The following is a 25,902-nucleotide window of genomic DNA, read 5'->3' on the forward strand; positions in this document are numbered from 1 at the left end:
CCTCACTCACACTCCCTAGCGCACCTCACATACACTCCTCCTCCCTCACACTCCCCAGCGCACCTCACACACACTCCCTCCCTCACACTCCCCAGCGTGTTGACTGCGTGCGGGCAGAGCGCACAGATACACATGCCTGTCCTGCTCTCTGACGCTCGGTGTTGTGCTGGAGCTGTAGTGTCCCTCAGTGTCCTTTCCCCTCCGCTGCCCAAACTCGGAGTCTCGCCTGAGGTCACTTCCCATTACCTATGACTAAGCTCTCAATAAACATTTTTAAGTGCATTTAATTCTTCTTTGTAGCACACAAGAACATTTGGCCCATCTAGCCTGATCGGTTGTTTAGAAACTAATTGATCTCATCCAGCTGTTTCTTGAGAGAAGTCAGGGTATTGGGTTCAACAACATGGCTGGGCAGCTTGTTCCACACTCCCACTACCCTCTTTGTAAAGTAGAGCCTCCTGTCCTGACTGGAGGATCTCATCCAGCTGTTTCTTAAGAGAAGCCGGAGTATCAGCATCACTGTTTTATAAGAGAGTGTTCGAAAAACAGTATGGCGTTGTAGCTGGCGTCTCAAAACCTGTTTTGTCAGGTTTGCTAGATCTTGGAGGTATTTGCTGTCTGTCTTTAATGAGACAGCCACACCGATGCACACACAGCGAGACAGGACATCCTCTGCCGTTCAGACATGTACTGTAGTGGTTTTGCCTCCTTCATTTTCGGGTCAGGTATTAGACAGCTCCTTGATCACTCGGGGGGGGCGCGGGTGAGTTCTGAGAAAGTCACACGGTTGAAGAAATAAAAGCTCAGTGCTCCCCGATCCAGCCCAAGATCCAATCAAACTGGGTCACCTGGTGTACCGGGCCAGCCCTGGTGCACTGGGTCAGGACTATTCCTGGGAAGCCGACATAACCTGCTTCTCAGCTGCACCTGGCTTTACCATGTTTTCACTGCTGTTTCTGAATGTGCTCTGCCTGCTCCTTCCTCGACTGGACCACAGGGAAACAGCCCGCTCGCCCTAAGAAACTTCTCTCAAGCTTGGCTACAACAGAGGGACATTGCGGTTTTCCGTTAACCTGGGGGGAAACTTCACTGCAGAGGAGTCAAAGCGTTTGCAATAATATCGGCCTCTGTGGGGCAACGTGATATTCCCCACCACCGCGTACAGATCTGTAGCCAAGAGTGCCAGTCCAGCAAAAAAAAAAAAAAAAACACACAAGCACACTCTGTATTTTTCTCCACCAATGTAAAAATATATCTTCGTACGGAACTGATCAAAAGCTTAGAAACACCACAGACAAGAGGGGGCCCATTTTGTAGTTAAGAGTTAACGGATGTCAGGATGTCTCATCCAGCTGGTTCTCGAAAGAAGCCTGGGTATTGGCCGGGCATCTTGTTCCCCACTCCCTCCACCCTTTGCGTAAAGTAGTGGCCCCTGTTCTCGGTTTTAAATGCACTTCTACATTGTTTCCACTCGTCTCCCGTGCTTGGGGGGTCTCGCTGGGCATTCTGGAGAATGTCTCGTCCCCCTTGCCGTCTCCTCTCTTCAAGACAGAGAATACTGTGCTGTCTTCGCAGGGTGTTTCTAAGCTTTTGTAGGAAAACGTGAAGGAGAAAGATGCACTCGCCTTCGCAGAGCACACACACAGCACCACAGTACGCCCACGCTCGTTAACCAGTTAACCGGTTAACCAGGCAAGGTCACCAGGTACCAGTTAGCGAGATCAACACTTAACTCCGGATCCCAGGAAGACCTATTCTTCCCACGACATTCCTTTGTGATGCAAAAAAAAAACAAAGAAAGAAAGAAAAAAAACAAATCCAAAACACCACATAAGACATGAACAAATGGGAACCAAAAGTCAAATGAACAACCGATAATAAAAACATGAACAGAAGCTAAAATAAAAAAACAGGCAAGGTGACACCCCTACAGAAGCACCCGCATCCTCCAAATCCCTCTTCTTTCTTTTCATTTCAGGGATTTGCACTAGACTAGACAGATTCTCCTGAAGAGGTTTCTAATTCTGACTGCTGTCTCCAGAACAAGGTCGTGGGGGAGCCGGAGCCTATCCCAGCATGCAACGGGCACAAGGCAGGATACACCCTGGACGGGACACCAGTCCATCACAGGGCAGACAGTTGTTAGCACACACTGACAACAGGGACAGTTTTCCCAGAAGCCAATTCACCTACCAGCGTGTCTCTGGACTGTGTGTTGAAACTCACGTGTACATGGGGCGATCATGCAAACTCCACACAGACAGCACCCTTGTTCCTGAATTAAACCCAGGGGCGCCAGAGCTGGGAGGTAGCAATGCCCACCACTATGCCACCATGCCATCTGTTTAATTATCTTTATTTATTCATACTTTACAAAAACCTCCAACAACTGTATACACATTACAATTTTGTCCTGTCTCCTACACTGTCTCTGTCTCTCCTGTTCCTACCGTCCTGTCTCCTACACTGTCTCTCCTGTTCCTACTGTCCTGTCTCCTACACTGTCTCTCCTGTTCCTGTTGTCCTGTCTCCTACACTGTCTCTCCTGTTCCTACTGTCCTGTCTCCTACACTGTCTCTCCTGTTCCTGTTGTCCTGTCTCCTACACTGTCTCTCCTGTTCCTACTGTCCTGTCTTTTACACTGTCTCTGTCTCTCCTGTTCCTACTGTCCTGTCTCCTACACTGTCTCTCCTGTTCCTGTTGTCCTGTCTCCTACACTGTCTCTCCTGTTCCTACTGTCCTGTCTTTTACACTGTCTCTGTCTCTCCTGTTCCTACTGTCCTGTCTCCTACACTGTCTCTCCTGTTCCTACTGTCCTGTCTCCTACACTGTCTCTGTCTCTCCTGTTCCTACTGTCCTGTCTCCTACACTATCTCTCCTGTTCCTGTTGTCCTGTCTCCTACACTGTCTCTCCTGTTCCTACTGCCCTGTCTCCTACACTGTCGCTGTCTCTCTTGTTCCTACTGTCTTCTCTCTGTGTAGCTGTCTGCTTGGTACTATGTCTCTGGCACTGCCATTTCCTCTGTCCGCTTTCAGAGAAGAGAATCCTGCCAGTCTGACATGTCTCTGAACAACAGATGTCTCACTGCATGCGCTACACAGAGCAGCCACCAGGGGGTGGTGTGTGGCTGAGCATGTGGGCTGACTCACTCTCGTCGGGGTTGGGGGCTGCCAGGATGGCGCTGTGCTGTTTCTTCACCTGCTCCACATCCTCGGACAGCTTCTCTATACATCCGCGGATCTCCTCCACCTGCACACAGGGGGAAAACGCCAAAGTGACACAGACAGTGTGGGAGCAGCTCTCCCCAGGCCTGGCTCATCCAGGATCGCTCCTCTTCCGGAGTGGTGAATGCACAGACTCCTCCAGAACTTGACCAAACGCAGTGCACACAGAAACCACAAACCTCAGCCTGAAGGATGAATGCTCAGGGAGAGCAGGATCACAGACGTGTCCATTAAACAGTGGACTCGCATTACAGGACCTGCTGTCTCTTTAACAGACATGTGCTGGCGATGCAGAACAGTGGGATTATTGATTTCATAGCCACGTTCTTGGCATAACACAAAGCACAAAAGAGATGAGGCTCAAGCACAGTAGTACCCACTATAGCTTAGTCTTGCTCTTATCACAGGTCCTGAATATACAGACATAATTGCAGATAGCGCAGTGTCCCCTGTCACCATACTGGGATATAGTTCTTTAGGAACGTCTGCCTCACTCAAACACACACAACACACAAGCTGACATACTAACAGTTACACACAAATGGACACTCGCACAAAAAAAAACTGACACACACTTACACATAGACAAATTTACACTCTCATTAACCAATTGGTAGTTAGTAGCAGATTGATCCCAGGATATTGTCTTCAAACACATGGCTGGGCAGCTTGTTCCACACCCCCGCCACCCTGTGTAAAGTAGAGCCTCCTGTCCTGACTGGAGAATCTCATCCAGCTTTTTGTTGAAAGAAGTGAGGGTATAGGCTTCAACGCTATGACTGTGCAGCTTGTTCCACACTCCCACCACCCTCTGCGTAAATATAGTTTCCACTCATGTGGTGTGTTCCACTGTTTAGACAAAAGCACTGGCACAATGTAGCTTCTGCCAGCCACAGTCAGCAGAGCTCTGCAGCCCCTGTACACAGACTGGGCGAGATGTGGAAAGCGGAACAGAGACTTCAGGCAGAATTGTTTCTCCTAATGAAGTCCCTTAACATCATTACCGCCAACCAGAGCCATTCATTAAGCTCATTCAAATAGCCTATTAGAGAGACTGGCAGAGTCAGGTTCTCCCCTCTACAATCCATTACTGCGGCCACTGCCCGGCCACTATATTAGGGACGCCCTTCCTCTCAGCAGTGATGGGCATGATTGATTGAGTCGGATGAAGATCTCATTAAGATTGGAGGATGAAGTCAAAATCCCATAATTGTCAGGTCTGTGTCAGTTGCTAATTGAAAAATACCTATAGAGCTCTGTCCCTGAGGGACTGGAGTTGGCTCTCCCCTGATACACACAGCCCGCACAGGGAGAAAAGACAGAGAACAAGAGAGACGTCTACCCAGACAGAAACACTGCCCTCCAAGAGCAGATCCGAGCATTCGGATCTTCCTGCTGGAAAAAATATCCAAGCTGGCAAAATTCTGCCTGGGACCATTTATGGTGTTCGGAGTGGAAAACCCAGATCCGCAGGGAAGGGTCAAAACTATTCAAGCGACAGAAAGCTCTGCCTTGTTCATTGCTGTAAAGACCCGTGACAACAGTGACCTCCTAATTCGAATTTGTGCTGGTCGATTCACCAGAGCCCATCAGTCAGGCACAGGTGGGCACTTTGTAAACTCATTTGAAGTGGGACTCATGAAAAGGCGGCAGATGTTTTAGCTTGGACTTCTGCGATCCCCCTCGAAGCACAGACTCCCAAAAAACGTTTCGCTTAAGGTCGCCACCTCTGCAGCTAAGCGGTAATTGCTCTTTTTGCTTTTTCAGGTACTGTAGATTTCCAGGTCCCCAGGAAATCTGCATGACTTTCCCGGACATTCAATTGGATGATGTTTTTCAGATCCCTGCGACTGCGTTTAGTGTGACAGTAATGGCTTCTAATGCTTCCAGTCAGGTAGTTATTCTGATACCCATAAGGCCTCACAAGCTCATTTGGGAGGACACTCCCGCCCTCATCAGCATACAAAACCAACTCTTGCAAGTGATTGGCTGTTAAATAGCTTCTGTCCATATTAATAATAATAATAATTGCTTACACTTCTATAGCGCTTTTCTGGACACTCCACTCAAAGCGCTTTACAGGTAATGGGGATCCCCTCCACCACCACCAGTGTGCAGCCCCACCCGGATGATGCGACGGCAGCCATAGTGCGCCAGAACACTCCCCACACACCGGGTATCAGTGGGGAGGAGAGCAGAGTGATGAAGCCAATTCATATGGGGGGATTATTAGGAGGCCATGACTGGTAAAGGCCAATGGGAAATTTGGCCAGGACGCCGGGGTTACACCCCTACTCATTTCAAGAAATGCCCAGGGATTTTTAATGACCACAGAGAGTCGGGACTTCGGTTTTACATCTCATCTGAAGGACGGCGCCTGTTTACAGTACAGTGTCCCCGTCACTATACTGGGGCATTAGAACCCACACAGACCACAAGGTGAGCGCCCCCTGCTGGCCCCACTAACACCTCTTCCAGCAGCAGCCTTAGTCTCCCATCCAGGTACTGACCAGGCTCACACCTGCTGAGCTCCAGTGGGCTGACAGTGGCTTAACACCCGTTAACGCTTGTGTGAAGTAAACATGACTTCATTCTGGCTAATCCCACACTGAGAATGATACAGAGGACAGGACTGTTTCCAGTGTTGCCGAGTCCTCCTTTATTACACCCGTGCTGTGTTACGAATGCTCAAATCCCCCTTCTCTGGTCACGAATAGCCACCAGGAAACGCCCTGACGGACTACCTATTTTCCCCAGGCAGAAGATGTGAAGGGTGGCACAGTGGCACAGGGGTGAGCGTTGTTGCCTTGCAGCACCGGGGCCCTGGGGTGCTGTCTGTGTGGCGTTAGCATGTCCTAGAACTTCGCATGGGTTTCCTCCCCCAGTCCACAGATGTGCTGGAAGGACTGGCCCTGGTGTGAGAGTGCGTGTGTCTGTGTGTGCTCTGCAACGCACTGGCATCCCTTCCAGAGTGGATCCTGCCTTGCGCCCACTGCTTGCTGGGATAGACTCCCTGAACCGCATGAAGCGATAAGAACGTGGGCGGAGGGCACTGCCGCCCTTGTGTGTCCCACCTGTGCGCAGGACCCGTGTCATGACACCTCGCCCCTGGAGGGCGTGCCAAGCAGGCAGAAAATGGGTGAAATCACACTTCAGAACAGCCAGAAACAGTCACAGGTGACAAGGCATAGGAGACGTGTTCCTTGCACAAAGAGTAGCGGGTGTCTGGAGCAAATTCCCCAGCTATGCGGTGGAAGCAGATTCTCGGGGAAACAGCTGCTTCCGGTTCTGGAGGTCTGATGTCATAACACTGCTGGTTTTTCCACGTGCTTGCACGGCCGCACGAGGAGACTGTGAGCTCTGGAAATGAAGGAACGGGGACTGTCCTCAGCATCTCTGCCACTCCAGCGAGGTCTTACCTGCTCGAAGAACTCATCCATGAAGTGATCGCGGTCCACCTGGACGACTTCCTCATCATCATCGCTGTCCTTAGCCTGTGACAGAGAGGGAGGAGAGGGAGAGGAGGAAGGAAAGAGGGAGGAGAGAGAGAGAGAAAGGAGAGAGAGGAGGAAGGAGAGAGAAGAGGGGAGAGAGGGAGAGGAGGAGGGAGGAGAGGGGAGAGGGGAGAGAAAGAGAGACAGGTGGGGTTAATACAGGTCTTGGCCCAACAGCAGTAGGGTACTGGGACAGACATTGGGCTCACACACAGACACACGGAGGATGGCCTGCCTCTCCCCGGCAGAGAGGACGCTGGGCACAGACATTGACTGCCCATCCGATGCGGCTCCGGGTGCACCCTGACAGCCAGAGAGTGTTGACTTGGAGGTAGTCTGTAACCACGGTTCCCAGCCTCCCAGACCCACCGTCTCGGGTCTGTAAGCTGAACCACAGCCTGGAGCTCAACAAGGAGACCACAGCCGAGACAGAGAACACAGAGTTGAGGGCAGAAACTGGGAAGCGCTTTTTCACACTCAGTCATGGGTGGTTGGAAAACCGCCCTAGGGCCTGTCATGGAAGCCCGTTCACTGGTTTCACAAGGTCTTTTGAATCAACAAGCTAAAAAGCGATCAAATGTCACTGTGTGTCTGTCTCTCTCCCTCTTCGTTTGTGCCTCTGTTTCACTTAGTGTGGTGGTCTTTGAAAAACCCTGAATTTGTGTTATGTTTATGCTTCTGTCAGTATCTCTATGCTTTCTGTACATCTGTTTCTCTGCCTCTGTCTCTGTCAGTCTGTTCTGTACATGTGTCTCTGCCTCTGTGTGTGTGTGTGTGTGTGTGTGTGTGTGTGTGTGTGTGTGTGTGTGTGTGTTTGCTCTGTACATCTGTCTCTCTCCCAGCCTCACTGTGTTTCTATGCTGTTTGTACATCTCTCTCTCTCTGCCTCCATCAGTTCTTGATCTCTCTCTCTCTCTCTGCCTCCATCAGGTCTTACATCTCTCTCTCTCTCTCTCTCTCTCTCTCTCTCTCTCTCTCTCTCTCTCTCTCTCTCTCTCTCTCTGCCTCCATCAGTTCTTACATCTCTCTCTCTCTCTCTCTGCCTCCATCAGGTCTTACATCTCTCTCTCTCTCTGCCTCCACCAGTTCTTGATCTCTCTGTGTTGGTTGCCCTGGCCAAGGTCACAGTACAGCTCATGACTTCAGCACAGCATGAGATCATATTACAGCCACTCCAGTCTGCCTCAGAGCACACACACAAACACACAGAAAAGCACAATCGCACATGGACGGACAAGTCGTTCTAATCTTGTGTGGGAAGTAAACATTACTTAACATTAGAGCTGCCTTTACTGTGAGGTCAGAAAACTACATAATTAGGTATATTTTGCAACACAGATAAATATCTGTGAGAATACAGACAATATATATAATTTATTCAAAAATACAGTATGTAAGCACACAAATACAGACACGTCACTATATTGCGTGTTACATTCTTGTACACCATTCCTAACGTCAGACTGTCTTGTACTGATAGGATACTTGGAAGAGTATTCCGGACAAGAATGTGACCTGATTCTCGAGAGCAGAAGACGAGACGAGAGAAAGCCATTCAGCCTATCCAGCCTGTTCAGTTGTTCATAGTTAATTGATCCCAGCATCTCATCCAGCTGTTTCTTGGCTGGGCAACTTGTTCCACCCTCCCACCACCCTTTGTGTAAAGCAATGCCTGTTCCCGGTTGTAAATAGACCTCCCTGCAGTATCCGATTGTGCCTTCTGGTTAATGGTTCATACAGTATATGCATCTAGGCATACAGTGTCTTATCCAATATCTTTTGTCCAGTTATTAGAGAACTCCAAATAGGAGTTATGCAGTGTATGAATTTTGAACCACAAGAAGAGCAAAAGTCTGATTTTTTTTTAAAGTGTGATGTCTCTGTTTGCTCGTGCTGCATGGCACAGAGATTCTTCTCTTTTCAGATAACATCTGTGTCCATGAGATTCACGAGACAGTTCTGAAAAAACTTTGTAGAGAGGACCTTCGAGATGTACAGATTTCTTATCTTAATCTATGTGCACAGTGCAGGGCGTGACACAGACGCACTGACCTTACACCATGTGACCAGCTGCACCTGCTCCCTGTAATCCCGGCTCCTGCCTCTCTGACTAACAGATATCAGGCACTGACTCACAGCACATCTGCAGCAATGCAGAGCTCAGATTCAAGCTGCTCTCTCAGGCACCTGAAAGGACCCAGACACAGCTCAAACTCACTGTGCCAGCGGGCTGCCGATCTACAGCACACTGCCAATTCACAGTTGCCGATCGCCGCTGCCAGAGAGTGCACCTGCTGGAACAGAGCGAGACGCACAGCAGGCACACGTGACACCCGAAGCAGACAATGCAAACACAAACACGGCACTGTCTGGCGTAGCGTGGTCCTGTGCGTGGTGCAGGGCCTCACACAGACGCCCCTGCCAAGCATCAGCTGTCAATTCCAATACTTCTCACTGGTGGTGTGTAGATACTGCTGGACACTAAGGACCATCTCCTCCATGCAACTGACCCACCTCACCCGGACTGGCTCCTCTACGCCAAAAGCCAGGCCCCCCCCACCACTGGAGTGTGAATACTCTTGGGAAGTGACATCAGCTCAACACACTGACCTTACACCATATGACCAGCTGCACCTGCTGCCTGTAATCCCGGCTCCTGCCTCTCTGACTAACAGATATCAGGCACTGACTCACAGCACGTCTGCAGCAATGCAGAGCTCAGATTCAAGCTGCTCTCTCAGGCACCTGTAAGGACGCAAATACAAACCTGAATTAAACTCGCTTAAGCTCACTTTAGTGGGCTGCCAATTTGCTGCCAGGTCATTGAACACTATTGGCAGTTGTGAATAATAATTTCAGTGAAACAGACTCACCTAACGTGCCACAAGACCCGTTACACTACTGAACACACTGCACTCGTACAGACGAACACTGATCCACTGAAAACACCATTACCCAGTACTGCAAATCTCAGCTACTGTACACAGGGCTGCTTAGCTCTACTGTATACTGATCTCTACACACACCGCAGCCCAACACTCTAATACTGAGCCCTACACACACCGCAGCCCAACACTCTAATACTGATCTCTACACACACCGCAGCCCAACACTCTAATACTGATCTCTACACACACCGCAGCCCAACTCTCTAATACTGATCTCTACACACACCGCAGCCCAACACTCTAATACTGAGCCCTACACACACCGCAGCCCAACACTCTAATACTGATCTCTACACACACCGCAGCCCAACTCTCTAATACTGATCTCTACACACACCGCAGCCCAACACTCTAATACTGAGCCCTACACACACCGCAGCCCAACACTCTAATACTGAGCCCTACACACACCGCAGCCCAACACTCTAATACTGAGCCCTACACACACCGCAGCTCAACACTCTAATACTGAGCCCTACACACACCGCAGCCCAACTCTCTAATACTGATCTCTACACACACCGCAGCCCAACTCTCTAATACTGAGCCCTACACACACCGCAGCCCAACACTCTAATACTGATCTCTACACACACCGCAGCCCAACACTCTAATACTGATCTCTACACACACCGCAGCCCAACACTCTAATACTGATCTCTACACACACCGCAGCCCAACTCTCTAATACTGATCTCTACACACACAGCAGCCCAACACTCTAATACTGATCTCTACACACACCGCAGCCCAACACTCTAATACTGAGCCCTACACACACCGCAGCTCAACACTCTAATACTGAGCCCTACACACACCGCAGCTCAACACTCTAATACTGATCTCTACACACACCGCAGCCCAACACTCTAATACTGAGCCCTACACACACCGCAGCCCAACACTCCAATACTGAGCCCTACACACACCGCAGCCCAACACTCTAATACTGATCTCTACACACACCGCAGCCCAACACTCTAATACTGAGCCCTACACACACCGCAGCCCAACACTCTAATACTGATCTCTACACACACCGCAGCCCAACACTCTAATACTGAGCCCTACACACACAACAGCCCAACACTCTAATACTGATCTCTACACACACCGCAGCCCAACACTCTAATACTGATCTCTACACACACCGCAGCCCAACACTCTAATACTGAGCCCTACACACACAACAGCCCAACACTCTAATACTGATCTCTACACACACCGCAGCCCAACACTCTAATACTGATCTCTACACACACCGCAGCCCAACACTCTAATACTGATCTCTACACACACCGCAGCCCAACACTCTAATACTGATCTCTACACACACCGCAGCCCAACACTCTAATACTGAGCCCTACACACACCGCAGCCCAACACTATAATACTGATCTCTACACACACCGCAGCCCAACACTCTAATACTGAGCTCTACACACACCGCAGCCCAACACTCTAATACTGATCTCTACACACACCGCAGCCCAACACTCTAATACTGAGCCCTACACACACCGCAGCCCAACACTCTAATACTGAGCCCTACACACACCGCAGCCCAACACTCTAATACTGATCTCTACACACACCGCAGCCCAACACTCTAATACTGAGCCCTACACACACCGCAGCCCAACACTCTAATACTGATCTCTACACACACCGCAGCCCAACACTCTAATACTGATCTCTACACACACCGCAGCCCAACACTCTAATACTGAGCCCTACACACACCGCAGCTCAACACTCTAATACTGAGCCCTACACACACCGCAGCCCAACACTCTAATACTGATCTCTACACACACCGCAGCCCAACACTCTAATACTGAGCCCTACACACACCGCAGCCCAACACTCTAATACTGATCTCTACACACACCGCAGCCCAACACTCTAATACTGAGCCCTACACACACCGCAGCCCAACACTCTAATACTGATCTCTACACACACCGCAGCCCAACACTCTAATACTGATCTCTACACACACCGCAGCTCAACACTCTAATACTGATCTCTACACACACCGCAGCCCAACACTCTAATACTGAGCCCTACACACACCGCAGCCCAACACTCTAATACTGAGCCCTACACACACCGCAGCCCAACTCTCTAATACTGAGCCCTACACACACCGCAGCCCAACACTCTAATACTGATCTCTACACACACCGCAGCCCAACACTCTAATACTGAGCCCTACACACACCGCAGCTCAACACTCTAATACTGAGCCCTACACACACCGCAGCCCAACACTCTAATACTGATCTCTACACACACCGCAGCCCAACACTCTAATACTGAGCCCTACACACACCGCAGCCCAACACTCTAATACTGATCTCTACACACACCGCAGCCCAACACTCTAATACTGATCTCTACACACACCGCAGCCCAACTCTCTAATACTGAGCCCTACACACACCGCAGCCCAACACTCTAATACTGAGCCCTACACACACCGCAGCCCAACACTCTAATACTGATCTCTACACACACCGCAGCCCAACACTCTAATACTGATCTCTACACACACCGCAGCCCAACACTCTAATACTGAGCCCTACACACACCGCAGCCCAACACTCTAATACTGATCTCTACACACACCGCAGCCCAACTCTCTAATACTGATCTCTACACACACCGCAGCCCAACACTCTAATACTGATCTCTACACACACCGCAGCCCAACACTCTAATACTGATCTCTACACACACCGCAGCCCAACACTCTAATACTGATCTCTACACACACCGCAGCCCAACTCTCTAATACTGATCTCTACACACACCGCAGCTCAACTCTCTAATACTGATCTCTACACACACCGCAGCCCAACACTCTAATACTGAGCCCTACACACACCGCAGCCCAACATTCAAATACTGATCTCTACACACACCGCAGCCCAACACTCTAATACTGATCTCTACACACACCGCAGCCCAACACTCTAATACTGAGCCCTACACACACCGCAGCCCAACTCTCTAATACTGATCTCTACACACACCGCAGCCCAACACTCTAATACTGATCTCTACACACACCGCAGCCCAACACTCTAATACTGATCTCTACACACACCGCAGCTCAACACTCTAATACTGATCTCTACACACACCGCAGCCCAACACTCTAATACTGAGCCCTACACACACCGCAGCCCAACTCTCTAATACTGAGCCCTACACACACCGCAGCCCAACACTCTAATACTGATCTCTACACACACCGCAGCCCAACACTCTAATACTGATCTCTACACACACCGCAGCCCAACACTCTAATACTGATCTCTACACACACCGCAGCCCAACTCTCTAATACTGATCTCTACACACACCGCAGCCCAACACTCTAATACTGATCTCTACACACACCGCAGCCCAACACTCTAATACTGAGCCCTACACACACCGCAGCCCAACTCTCTAATACTGATCTCTACACACACCGCAGCCCAACACTCTAATACTGATCTCTACACACACCGCAGCTCAACACTCTAATACTGATCTCTACACACACCGCAGCCCAACACTCTAATACTGATCTCTACACACACCGCAGCTCAACACTCTAATACTGATCTCTACACACACCGCAGCTCAACACTCTAATACTGAGCCCTACACACACCGCAGCCCAACACTCTAATACTGATCTCTACACACACCGCAGCCCAACACTCTAATACTGAGCCCTACACACACCGCAGCCCAACACTATAATACTGAGCCCTACACACACCGCAGCCCAACACTCTAATACTGATCTCTACACACACCGCAGCCCAACTCTCTAATACTGATCTCTACACACACCGCAGCCCAACACTCTAATACTGAGCCCTACACACACCGCAGCCCAACACTCTAATACTGATCTCTACACACACCGCAGCCCAACACTCTAATACTGAGCCCTACACACACCGCAGCCCAACACTCTAATACTGATCTCTACACACACCGCAGCTCAACACTCTAATACTGATCTCTACACACACCGCAGCCCAACACTCTAATACTGATCTCTACACACACCGCAGCTCAACACTCTAATACTGATCTCTACACACACCGCAGCTCAACACTCTAATACTGATCTCTACACACACCGCAGCCCAACACTCTAATACTGATCTCTACACACACCGCAGCCCAACACTCTAATACTGATCTCTACACACACCGCAGCCCAACACTCTAATACTGATCTCTACACACACCGCAGCCCAACACTCTAATACTGAGCCCTACACACACCGCAGCCCAACACTCTAATACTGAGCCCTACACACACCGCAGCCCAACACTCTAATACTGAGCCCTACACACACCGCAGCCCAACACTCTAATACTGAGCCCTACACACACCGCAGCTCAACACTATAATACTGATCTCTACACACACCGCAGCCCAACTCTCTAATACTGAGCCCTACACACACCGCAGCCCAACACTCTAATACTGAGCCCTACACACACCGCAGCCCAACACTCTAATACTGAGCCCTACACACACCGCAGCTCAACACTCTAATACTGAGCCCTACACACACCGCAGCCCAACACTCTAATACTGATCTCTACACACACCGCAGCCCAACACTCTAATACTGATCTCTACACACACCGCAGCCCAACACTCTAATACTGAGCCCTACACACACCGCAGCCCAACACTCTAATACTGATCTCTACACACACCGCAGCCCAACTCTCTAATACTGATCTCTACACACACCGCAGCCCAACACTCTAATACTGAGCCCTACACACACCGCAGCCCAACACTCTAATACTGATCTCTACACACACCGCAGCCCAACACTCTAATACTGATCTCTACACACACCGCAGCCCAACACTCTAATACTGAGCCCTACACACACCGCAGCTCAACACTCTAATACTGATCTCTACACACACCGCAGCCCAACTCTCTTATACTGATCTCTACACACACTGCAGCCCAACTCTCTAATACTGAGCCCTACACACACAACAGCCCAACACTCTAATACTGATCTCTACACACACCGCAGCCCAACACTCTAATACTGAGCCCTACACACACCGCAGCCCAACACTCTAATACTGATCTCTACACACACCGCAGCCCAACACTCTAATACTGATCTCTACACACACCGCAGCCCAACACTCTAATACTGAGCCCTACACACACCGCAGCTCAACACTCTAATACTGATCTCTACACACACCGCAGCCCAACTCTCTTATACTGATCTCTACACACACTGCAGCCCAACTCTCTAATACTGAGCCCTACACACACCGCAGCCCAACACTCTAATACTGAGCCCTACACACACCGCAGCCCAACACTCTAATACTGAGCCCTACACACACCGCAGCCCAACACTCTAATACTGATCTCTACACACACCGCAGCTCAACACTCTTATACTGATCTCTACACACACTGCAGCCCAACACTCTAATACTGAGCCCTACACACACCGCAGCCCAACACTCTAATACTGAGCCCTACACACACCGCAGCCCAACACTCTAATACTGATCTCTACACACACCGCAGCCCAACACTCTAATACTGAGCCCTACACACACCGCAGCCCAACACTCTAATACTGATCTCTACACACACCGCAGCCCAACACTCTAATACTGATCTCTACACACACCGCAGCCCAACACTCTAATACTGATCTCTACACACACCGCAGCCCAACACTCTAATACTGAGCCCTACACACACCGCAGCCCAACACTCTAATACTGATCTCTACACACACCGCAGCTCAACACTCTAATACTGATCTCTACACACACCGCAGCCCAACACTCTAATACTGAGCCCTACACACACCGCAGCCCAACACTCTAATACTGATCTCTACACACACCGCAGCCCAACACTCTAATACTGATCTCTACACACACCGCAGCCCAACTCTCTAATACTGAGCCCTACACACACCGCAGCCCAACACTCTAATACTGATCTCTACACACACCGCAGCCCAACACTCTAATACTGAGCTCTACACACACCGCAGCCCAACACTCCAATACTGAGCCCTACACACACCGCAGCCCAACACTCTAATACTGAGCCCTACACACACCGCAGCTCAACACTCTAATACTGATCTCTACACACACCGCAGCCCAACACTCTAATACTGATCTCTACACACACCGCAGCCCAACTCTCTAATACTGATCTCTACACACACCGCAGCTCAACACTCTAATACTGATCTCTACACACACCGCAGCCCAACACTCTAATACTGAGCCCTACACACACCGCAGCCCAACACTCTAATACTGATCTCTACACACACCGCAGCCCAACTCTCTAATACTGATCTCTACACACACCGCAGCCCAACTCTCTAATACTGATCTCTACACACACCGCAGCCCAACTCTCTAATACTGATCTCTACACACACCGCAGCCCAACACTCTAATACTGATCTCTACACACACCGCAGCCCAACACTCTAATACTGATCTCTACACACACCGCAGCCCAACACTCTAATACTGATCTCTACACACACCGCAGCCCAACTCTCTAATACTGAGCCCTACACACACCGCAGCCCAACACTCTAATACTGATCTCTACACACACCGCAGCCCAACACTCTAATACTGAGCCCTACACACACCGCAGCCCAACTCTCTAATACTGAGCCCTACACACACCGCAGCCCAACACTCTAATACTGATCTCTACACACACCGCAGCCCAACACTCTAATACTGAGCCCTACACACACCGCAGCCCAACTCTCTAATACTGAGCCCTACACACACCGCAGCCCAACACTCTAATACTGAGCCCTACACACACCGCAGCCCAACACTCTAATACTGATCTCTACACACACCGCAGCCCAACACTCTAATACTGAGCCCTACACACACCGCAGCCCAACACTCTAATACTGAGCCCTACACACACCGCAGCCCAACACTCTAATACTGATCTCTACACACACCGCAGCCCAACACTCTAATACTGAGCCCTACACACACCGCAGCCCAACACTCTAATACTGAGCCCTACACACACCGCAGCCCAACTCTCTAATACTGAGCCCTACACACACCGCAGCCCAACACTCTAATACTGATCTCTACACACACCGCAGCCCAACACTCTAATACTGAGCCCTACACACACCGCAGCCCAACTCTCTAATACTGAGCCCTACACACACCGCAGCCCAACACTCTAATACTGAGCCCTACACACACCGCAGCCCAACTCTCTAATACTGATCTCTACACACACCGCAGCCCAACACTCTAATACTGATCTCTACACACACCGCAGCCCAACACTCTAATACTGATCTCTACACACACCGCAGCCCAACACTCTAATACTGATCTCTACACACACCGCAGCTCAACACTCTAATACTGAGCCCTACACACACCGCAGCCCAACACTCTAATACTGATCTCTACACACACCGCAGCTCAACACTATAATACTGAGCCCTACACACACCGCAGCCCAACTCTCTAATACTGAGCCCTACACACACCGCAGCCCAACACTCTAATACTGAGCCCTACACACACCGCAGCCCAACTCTCTAATACTGATCTCTACACACACCGCAGCCCAACTCTCTAATACTGAGCCCTACACACACCGCAGCCCAACACTCTAATACTGATCTCTACACACACCGCAGCTCAACACTCTAATACTGAGCCCTACACACACCGCAGCCCAACACTCTAATACTGAGCCCTACACACACCGCAGCCCAACACTCTAATACTGATCTCTACACACACCGCAGCCCAACACTCTAATACTGAGCCCTACACACACCGCAGCCCAACACTCTAATACTGAGCCCTACACACACTGCAGCCCAACACTCTAATACTGAGCCCTACACACACCGCAGCCCAACACTCTAATACTGAGCCCTACACACACTGCAGCCCAACACTCTAATACTGAGCCCTACACACACCGCAGCCCAACACTCTAATACTGAGCCCTACACACACTGCAGCCCAACACTCTAATACTGAGCTCTACACACACCGCAGCCCAACACTCTAATACTGATCTCTACACACACCGCAGCCCAACACTCTAATACTGATCTCTACACACACCGCAGCTCAACACTCTAATACTGATCTCTACACACACCGCAGCCCAACACTCTAATACTGATCTCTACACACACCGCAGCTCAACACTCTAATACTGATCTCTACACACACCGCAGCCCAACTCTCTAATACTGATCTCTACACACACCGCAGCCCAACACTCTAATACTGAGCCCTACACACACCGCAGCCCAACACTCTAATACTGAGCCCTACACACACCGCAGCCCAACACTCTAATACTGATCTCTACACACACCGCAGCCCAACACTCTAATACTGATCTCTACACACACCGCAGCCCAACACTCTAATACTGATCTCTACACACACCGCAGCCCAACACTCTAATACTGAGCCCTACACACACCGCAGCCCAACACTCTAATACTGAGCCCTACACACACCGCAGCCCAACACTCTAATACTGAGCCCTACACACACCGCAGCTCAACACTCTAATACTGAGCCCTACACACACCGCAGCCCAACTCTCTAATACTGATCTCTACACACACCGCAGCCCAACACTCTAATACTGAGCCCTACACACACCGCAGCCCAACACTCTAATACTGAGCCCTACACACACCGCAGCCCAACTCTCTAATACTGAGCCCTACACACACCGCAGCCCAACACTCTAATACTGAGCCCTACACACACCGCAGCCCAACACTCTAATACTGATCTCTACACACACCGCAGCCCAACTCTCTAATACTGATCTCTACACACACCGCAGCCCAACACTCTAATACTGAGCCCTACACACACCGCAGCCCAACACTCTAATACTGATCTCTACACACACCGCAGCCCAACACTCTAATACTGAGCCCTACACACACCGCAGCCCAACACTCTAATACTGATCTCTACACACACCGCAGCCCAACACTCTAATACTGATCTCTACACACACCGCAGCCCAACACTCTAATACTGAGCCCTACACACACCGCAGCCCAACACTCTAATACTGATCTCTACACACACCACAGCCCAACACTCCAATACTGAGCCCTACACACACCGCAGCCCAACACTCTAATACTGAGCCCTACACACACCGCAGCCCAACACTCTAATACTGAGCCCTACACACACCGCAGCCCAACACTCTAATACTGATCTCTACACACACCGCAGCCCAACACTCTAATACTGATCTCTACACACACCGCAGCCCAACACTCTAATACTGATCTCTACACACACCGCAGCCCAACACTCTAATACTGATCTCTACACACACCGCAGCCCAACACTCTAATACTGATCTCTACACACACCGCAGCCCAACTCTCTAATACTGAGCCCTACACACACCGCAGCCCAACACTCTAATACTGAGCCCTACACACACCGCAGCCCAACACTCTAATACTGAGCCCTACACACACCGCAGCCCAACACTCTAATACTGATCTCTACACACACCGCAGCTCAACACTCTAATACTGATCTCTACACACACCGCAGCCCAACACTCTAATACTGATCTCTACACACACCGCAGCCCAACACTCTAATACTGATCTCTACACACACCGCAGCCCAACACTCTAATACTGATCTCTACACACACCGCAGCCCAACACTCTAATACTGATCTCTACACACACCGCAGCCCAACTCTCTAATACTGATCTCTACACACACCGCAGCCCAACACTCTAATACTGAGCCCTACACACACCGCAGCCCAACACTCTAATACTGATCTCTACACACACCGCAGCCCAACACTCTAATACTGATCTCTACACACACCGCAGCCCAACACTCTAATACTGAGCCCTACACACACCGCAGCCCAACACTATAATACTGAGCCCTACACACACCGCAGCCCAACACTCTAATACTGAGCCCTACACACACCGCAGCCCAACTCTCTAATACTGATCTCTACACACACCGCAGCCCAACACTCTAATACTGAGCCCTACACACACCGCAGCCCAACACTCTAATACTGAGCCCTACACACACCGCAGCCCAACACTCTAATACTGATCTCTACACACACCGCAGCCCAACACTCTAATACTGAGCCCTACACACACCGCAGCCCAACACTCTAATACTGAGCCCTACACACACCGCAGCCCAACACTCTAATACTGATCTCTACACACACCGCAGCCCAACACTCTAATACTGAGCCCTACACACACCGCAGCCCAACACTCTAATACTGATCTCTACACACACCGCAGCTCAACACTCTAATACTGATCTCTACACACACCGCAGCCCAACACTCTAATACTGATCTCTACACACACCGCAGCCCAACACTCTAATACTGATCTCTACACACACCGCAGCCCAACACTCTAATACTGATCTCTACACACACCGCAGCCCAACACTCTAATACTGAGCCCTACACACACCGCAGCCCAACTCTCTAATACTGAGCCCTACACACACCGCAGCCCAACACTCTAATACTGAGCCCTACACACACCGCAGCCCAACTCTCTAATACTGATCTCTACACACACCGCAGCCCAACACTCTAATACTGATCTCTACACACACCGCAGCCCAACACTCTAATACTGATCTCTACACACACCGCAGCCCAACACTCTAATACTGATCTCTACACACACCGCAGCTCAACACTCTAATACTGAGCCCTACACACACCGCAGCCCAACACTCTAATACTGATCTCTACACACACCGCAGCTCAACACTATAATACTGAGCCCTACACACACCGCAGCCCAACTCTCTAATACTGAGCCCTACACACACCGCAGCCCAACACTCTAATACTGAGCCCTACACACACCGCAGCCCAACTCTCTAATACTGATCTCTACACACACCGCAGCCCAACTCTCTAATACTGAGCCCTACACACACCGCAGCCCAACACTCTAATACTGATCTCTACACACACCGCAGCTCAACACTCTAATACTGAGCCCTACACACACCGCAGCCCAACACTCTAATACTGAGCCCTACACACACCGCAGCCCAACACTCTAATACTGATCTCTACACACACCGCAGCCCAACACTCTAATACTGAGCCCTACACACACCGCAGCCCAACACTCTAATACTGAGCCCTACACACACTGCAGCCCAACACTCTAATACTGAGCCCTACACACACCGCAGCCCAACACTCTAATACTGAGCCCTACACACACTGCAGCCCAACACTCTAATACTGAGCCCTACACACACCGCAGCCCAACACTCTAATACTGAGCCCTACACACACTGCAGCCCAACACTCTAATACTGAGCTCTACACACACCGCAGCCCAACACTCTAATACTGATCTCTACACACACCGCAGCCCAACACTCTAATACTGATCTCTACACACACCGCAGCTCAACACTCTAATACTGATCTCTACACACACCGCAGCCCAACACTCTAATACTGATCTCTACACACACCGCAGCTCAACACTCTAATACTGATCTCTACACACACCGCAGCCCAACTCTCTAATACTGATCTCTACACACACCGCAGCCCAACACTCTAATACTGAGCCCTACACACACCGCAGCCCAACACTCTAATACTGAGCCCTACACACACCGCAGCCCAACACTCTAATACTGATCTCTACACACACCGCAGCCCAACACTCTAATACTGATCTCTACACACACCGCAGCCCAACACTCTAATACTGATCTCTACACACACCGCAGCCCAACACTCTAATACTGAGCCCTACACACACCGCAGCCCAACACTCTAATACTGAGCCCTACACACACCGCAGCCCAACACTCTAATACTGAGCCCTACACACACCGCAGCTCAACACTCTAATACTGAGCCCTACACACACCGCAGCCCAACTCTCTAATACTGATCTCTACACACACCGCAGCCCAACACTCTAATACTGAGCCCTACACACACCGCAGCCCAACACTCTAATACTGAGCCCTACACACACCGCAGCCCAACTCTCTAATACTGAGCCCTACACACACCGCAGCCCAACACTCTAATACTGAGCCCTACACACACCGCAGCCCAACACTCTAATACTGATCTCTACACACACCGCAGCCCAACTCTCTAATACTGATCTCTACACACACCGCAGCCCAACACTCTAATACTGAGCCCTACACACACCGCAGCCCAACACTCTAATACTGATCTCTACACACACCGCAGCCCAACACTCTAATACTGAGCCCTACACACACCGCAGCCCAACACTCTAATACTGAGCCCTACACACACCGCAGCCCAACACTCTAATACTGAGCCCTACACACACCGCAGCCCAACACTCTAATACTGATCTCTACACACACCGCAGCCCAACACTCTAATACTGAGCTCTTCACACACCGCAGCCCAACACTCTAATACTGAGCCCTACACACACCGCAGCCCAACACTCTAATACTGATCTCTACACACACCACAGCCCAACACTCCAATACTGAGCCCTACACACACCGCAGCCCAACACTCTAATACTGAGCCCTACACACACCGCAGCCCAACACTCTAATACTGAGCCCTACACACACCGCAGCCCAACACTCTAATACTGAGCCCTACACACACTGCAGCCCAACACTCTAATACTGAGCCCTACACACACTGCAGCCCAACACTCTAATACTGAGCCCTACACACACCGCAGCCCAACACTCTAATACTGAGCCCTACACACACCGCAGCCCAACACTCTAATACTGAGCCCTACACACACTGCAGCCCAACACTCTAATACTGAGCCCTACACACACCGCAGCCCAACACTCCAATACTGAGCCCTACACACACCGCAGCCCAACACTCTAATACTGAGCCCTACACACACCGCAGCTCAACACTCTAATACTGAGCCCTACACACACCGCAGCCCAACACTCTAATACTGATCTCTACACACACCGCAGCCCAACACTCTAATACTGATCTCTACACACACCGCAGCCCAACACTCTAATACTGATCTCTACACACACCGCAGCCCAACACTCTAATACTGATCTCTACACACACCGCAGCCCAACACTCTAATACTGATCTCTACACACACCGCAGCCCAACACTCTAATACTGATCTCTACACACACCGCAGCCCAACTCTCTAATACTGAGCCCTACACACACCGCAGCCCAACACTCTAATACTGAGCCCTACACACACCGCAGCCCAACACTCTAATACTGAGCCCTACACACACCGCAGCCCAACACTCTAATACTGATCTCTACACACACCGCAGCTCAACACTCTAATACTGATCTCTACACACACCGCAGCCCAACACTCTAATACTGATCTCTACACACACCGCAGCCCAACACTCTAATACTGATCTCTACACACACCGCAGCCCAACTCTCTAATACTGATCTCTACACACACCGCAGCCCAACACTCTAATACTGAGCCCTACACACACCGCAGCCCAACACTCTAATACTGATCTCTACACACACCGCAGCCCAACACTCTAATACTGATCTCTACACACACCGCAGCCCAACACTCTAATACTGAGCCCTACACACACCGCAGCCCAACACTATAATACTGAGCCCTACACACACCGCAGCCCAACACTCTAATACTGAGCCCTACACACACCGCAGCCCAACTCTCTAATACTGATCTCTACACACACCGCAGCCCAACACTCTAATACTGAGCCCTACACACACCGCAGCTCAACACTCTAATACTGATCTCTACACACACCGCAGCCCAACACTCTAATACTGAGCCCTACACACACCGCAGCCCAACACTATAATACTGAGCCCTACACACACCGCAGCCCAACACTCTAATACTGAGCCCTACACACACCGCAGCCCAACTCTCTAATACTGATCTCTACACACACCGCAGCCCAACACTCTAATACTGAGCCCTACACACACCGCAGCCCAACACTCTAATACTGATCTCTACACACACCGCAGCCCAACACTCTAATACTGAGCCCTACACACACCGCAGCCCAACACTCTAATACTGAGCCCTACACACACCGCAGCCCAACACTCTAATACTGAGCCCTACACACACCGCAGCCCAACACTCTAATACTGATCTCTACACACACCGCAGCTCAACACTCTAATACTGATCTCTACACACACCGCAGCCCAACACTCTAATACTGATCTCTACACACACCGCAGCCCAACACTCTAATACTGATCTCTACACACACCGCAGCCCAACACTCTAATACTGATCTCTACACACACCGCAGCCCAACTCTCTAATACTGAGCCCTACACACACCGCAGCCCAACACTCTAATACTGATCTCTACACACACCACAGCCCAACACTCTAATACTGAGCCCTACACACACCGCAGCCCAACACTCTAATACTGATCTCTACACACACCGCAGCCCAACACTCTAATACTGAGCCCTACACACACCGCAGCCCAACACTCTAATACTGATCTCTACACACACCGCAGCCCAACACTCTAATACTGATCTCTACACACACCGCAGCCCAACACTCTAATACTGAGCCCTACACACACCGCAGCCCAACACTCTAATACTGATCTCTACACACACCGCAGCCCAACACTCTAATACTGATCTCTACACACACCGCAGCCCAACACTCTAATACTGATCTCTACACACACCGCAGCCCAACACTCTAATACTGATCTCTACACACACCGCAGCCCAACTCTCTAATACTGATCTCTACACACACAACAGCTCAACACTCTAATACTGAGCCCTACACACACCGCAGCCCAACACTCTAATACTGATCTCTACACACACAACAGCTCAACACTCTAATACTGAGCCCTACACACACCGCAGCCCAACACTCTAATACTGAGCCCTACACACACCGCAGCCCAACACTCTAATACTGATCTCTACACACACCGCAGCCCAACACTCTAATACTGATCTCTACACACACCGCAGCCCAACACTCTAATACTGATCTCTACACACACCGCAGCCCAACACTCTAATACTGATCTCTACACACACCGCAGCCTAACACTCTAATACTGAGCCCTACACACACCGCAGCCCAACACTCTAATACTGAGCCCTACACACACCGCAGCCCAACTCTCTAATACTGATCTCTACACACACCGCAGCCCAACTCTCTAATACTGATCTCTACACACACCGCAGCTCAACACTCTAATACTGATCTCTACACACACCGCAGCCCAACACTCTAATACTGATCTCTACACACACCGCAGCCCAACACTCTAATACTGATCTCTACACACACCGCAGCCCAACACTCTAATACTGATCTCTACACACACCGCAGCCCAACACTCTAATACTGATCTCTACACACACCGCAGCCCAACACTCTAATACTGATCTCTACACACACCGCAGCTCAACACTCTAATACTGAGCCCTACACACACCGCAGCCCAACACTCTAATACTGATCTCTACACACACCGCAGCCCAACACTCTAATACTGAGCCCTACACACACCGCAGCCCAACACTCTAATACTGATCTCTACACACACCGCAGCCCAACACTCTAATACTGATCTCTACACACACCGCAGCCCAACACTCTAATACTGATCTCTACACACACCGCAGCTCAACACTCTAATACTGAGCCCTACACACACCGCAGCCCAACACTCTAATACTGATCTCTACACACACCGCAGCCCAACACTCTAATACTGAGCCCTACACACACCGCAGCCCAACTCTCTAATACTGATCTCTACACACACAGCAGCCCAGATCTCTGATGCACGGCTCTGTTCACACTGCTAGAGTTTTGCCCTTTCTGGCTCTGTGTCAGACTCTGCGCAGACGGCACATGCCCCCAGCCCTGTGGCTCTCAGTGTCTGCGGGGCAGAGAGGTCCTCTGTCTCGTCCTTCAGTGAGGAAGCGCGCTTTAATATTTAATCTCTTTCCTGTGACACTCATCTGAGCAGCTCCCCGCCTGTCTGAAAGAGCACTCCAGCACCAGCCTCAACCTCTATTTTAGAGGGGTGGCGGGGTAGCACAGCTA

General features: G+C 50.4%; 1 protein-coding gene across 2 annotated transcripts in view; it reads right to left on the minus strand.

Annotated features, from left to right (window-relative positions):
- Window positions 1-25,902, minus strand: part of stx1b (syntaxin 1B) — a 71,593-nt gene that overhangs the window by 14,061 nt on the left and 31,630 nt on the right. Inside the window, exons 1-3 of one of the 2 annotated variants that reach the window (XM_069188144.1) lie at window positions 8,772-9,779; window positions 6,645-6,719; window positions 3,151-3,250 (exon numbers count right to left, since the gene is read on the minus strand). In XM_069188144.1, coding sequence (XP_069044245.1) covers window positions 3,151-3,250; window positions 6,645-6,665 — 121 coding nt within the window. In that variant the 5' untranslated portion in view covers window positions 6,666-6,719; window positions 8,772-9,779. Of the gene's footprint in view, window positions 1-3,150; window positions 3,251-6,644; window positions 6,720-8,771; window positions 9,780-25,902 lie in introns of those variants that run through there. The other variant, XM_015346140.2, reaches the window with a different exon arrangement.

The sequence above is a fragment of the Lepisosteus oculatus genome, chromosome 4, assembly GCF_040954835.1.
Source record: "Lepisosteus oculatus isolate fLepOcu1 chromosome 4, fLepOcu1.hap2, whole genome shotgun sequence".
NCBI lineage: Eukaryota > Metazoa > Chordata > Actinopteri > Semionotiformes > Lepisosteidae > Lepisosteus > Lepisosteus oculatus.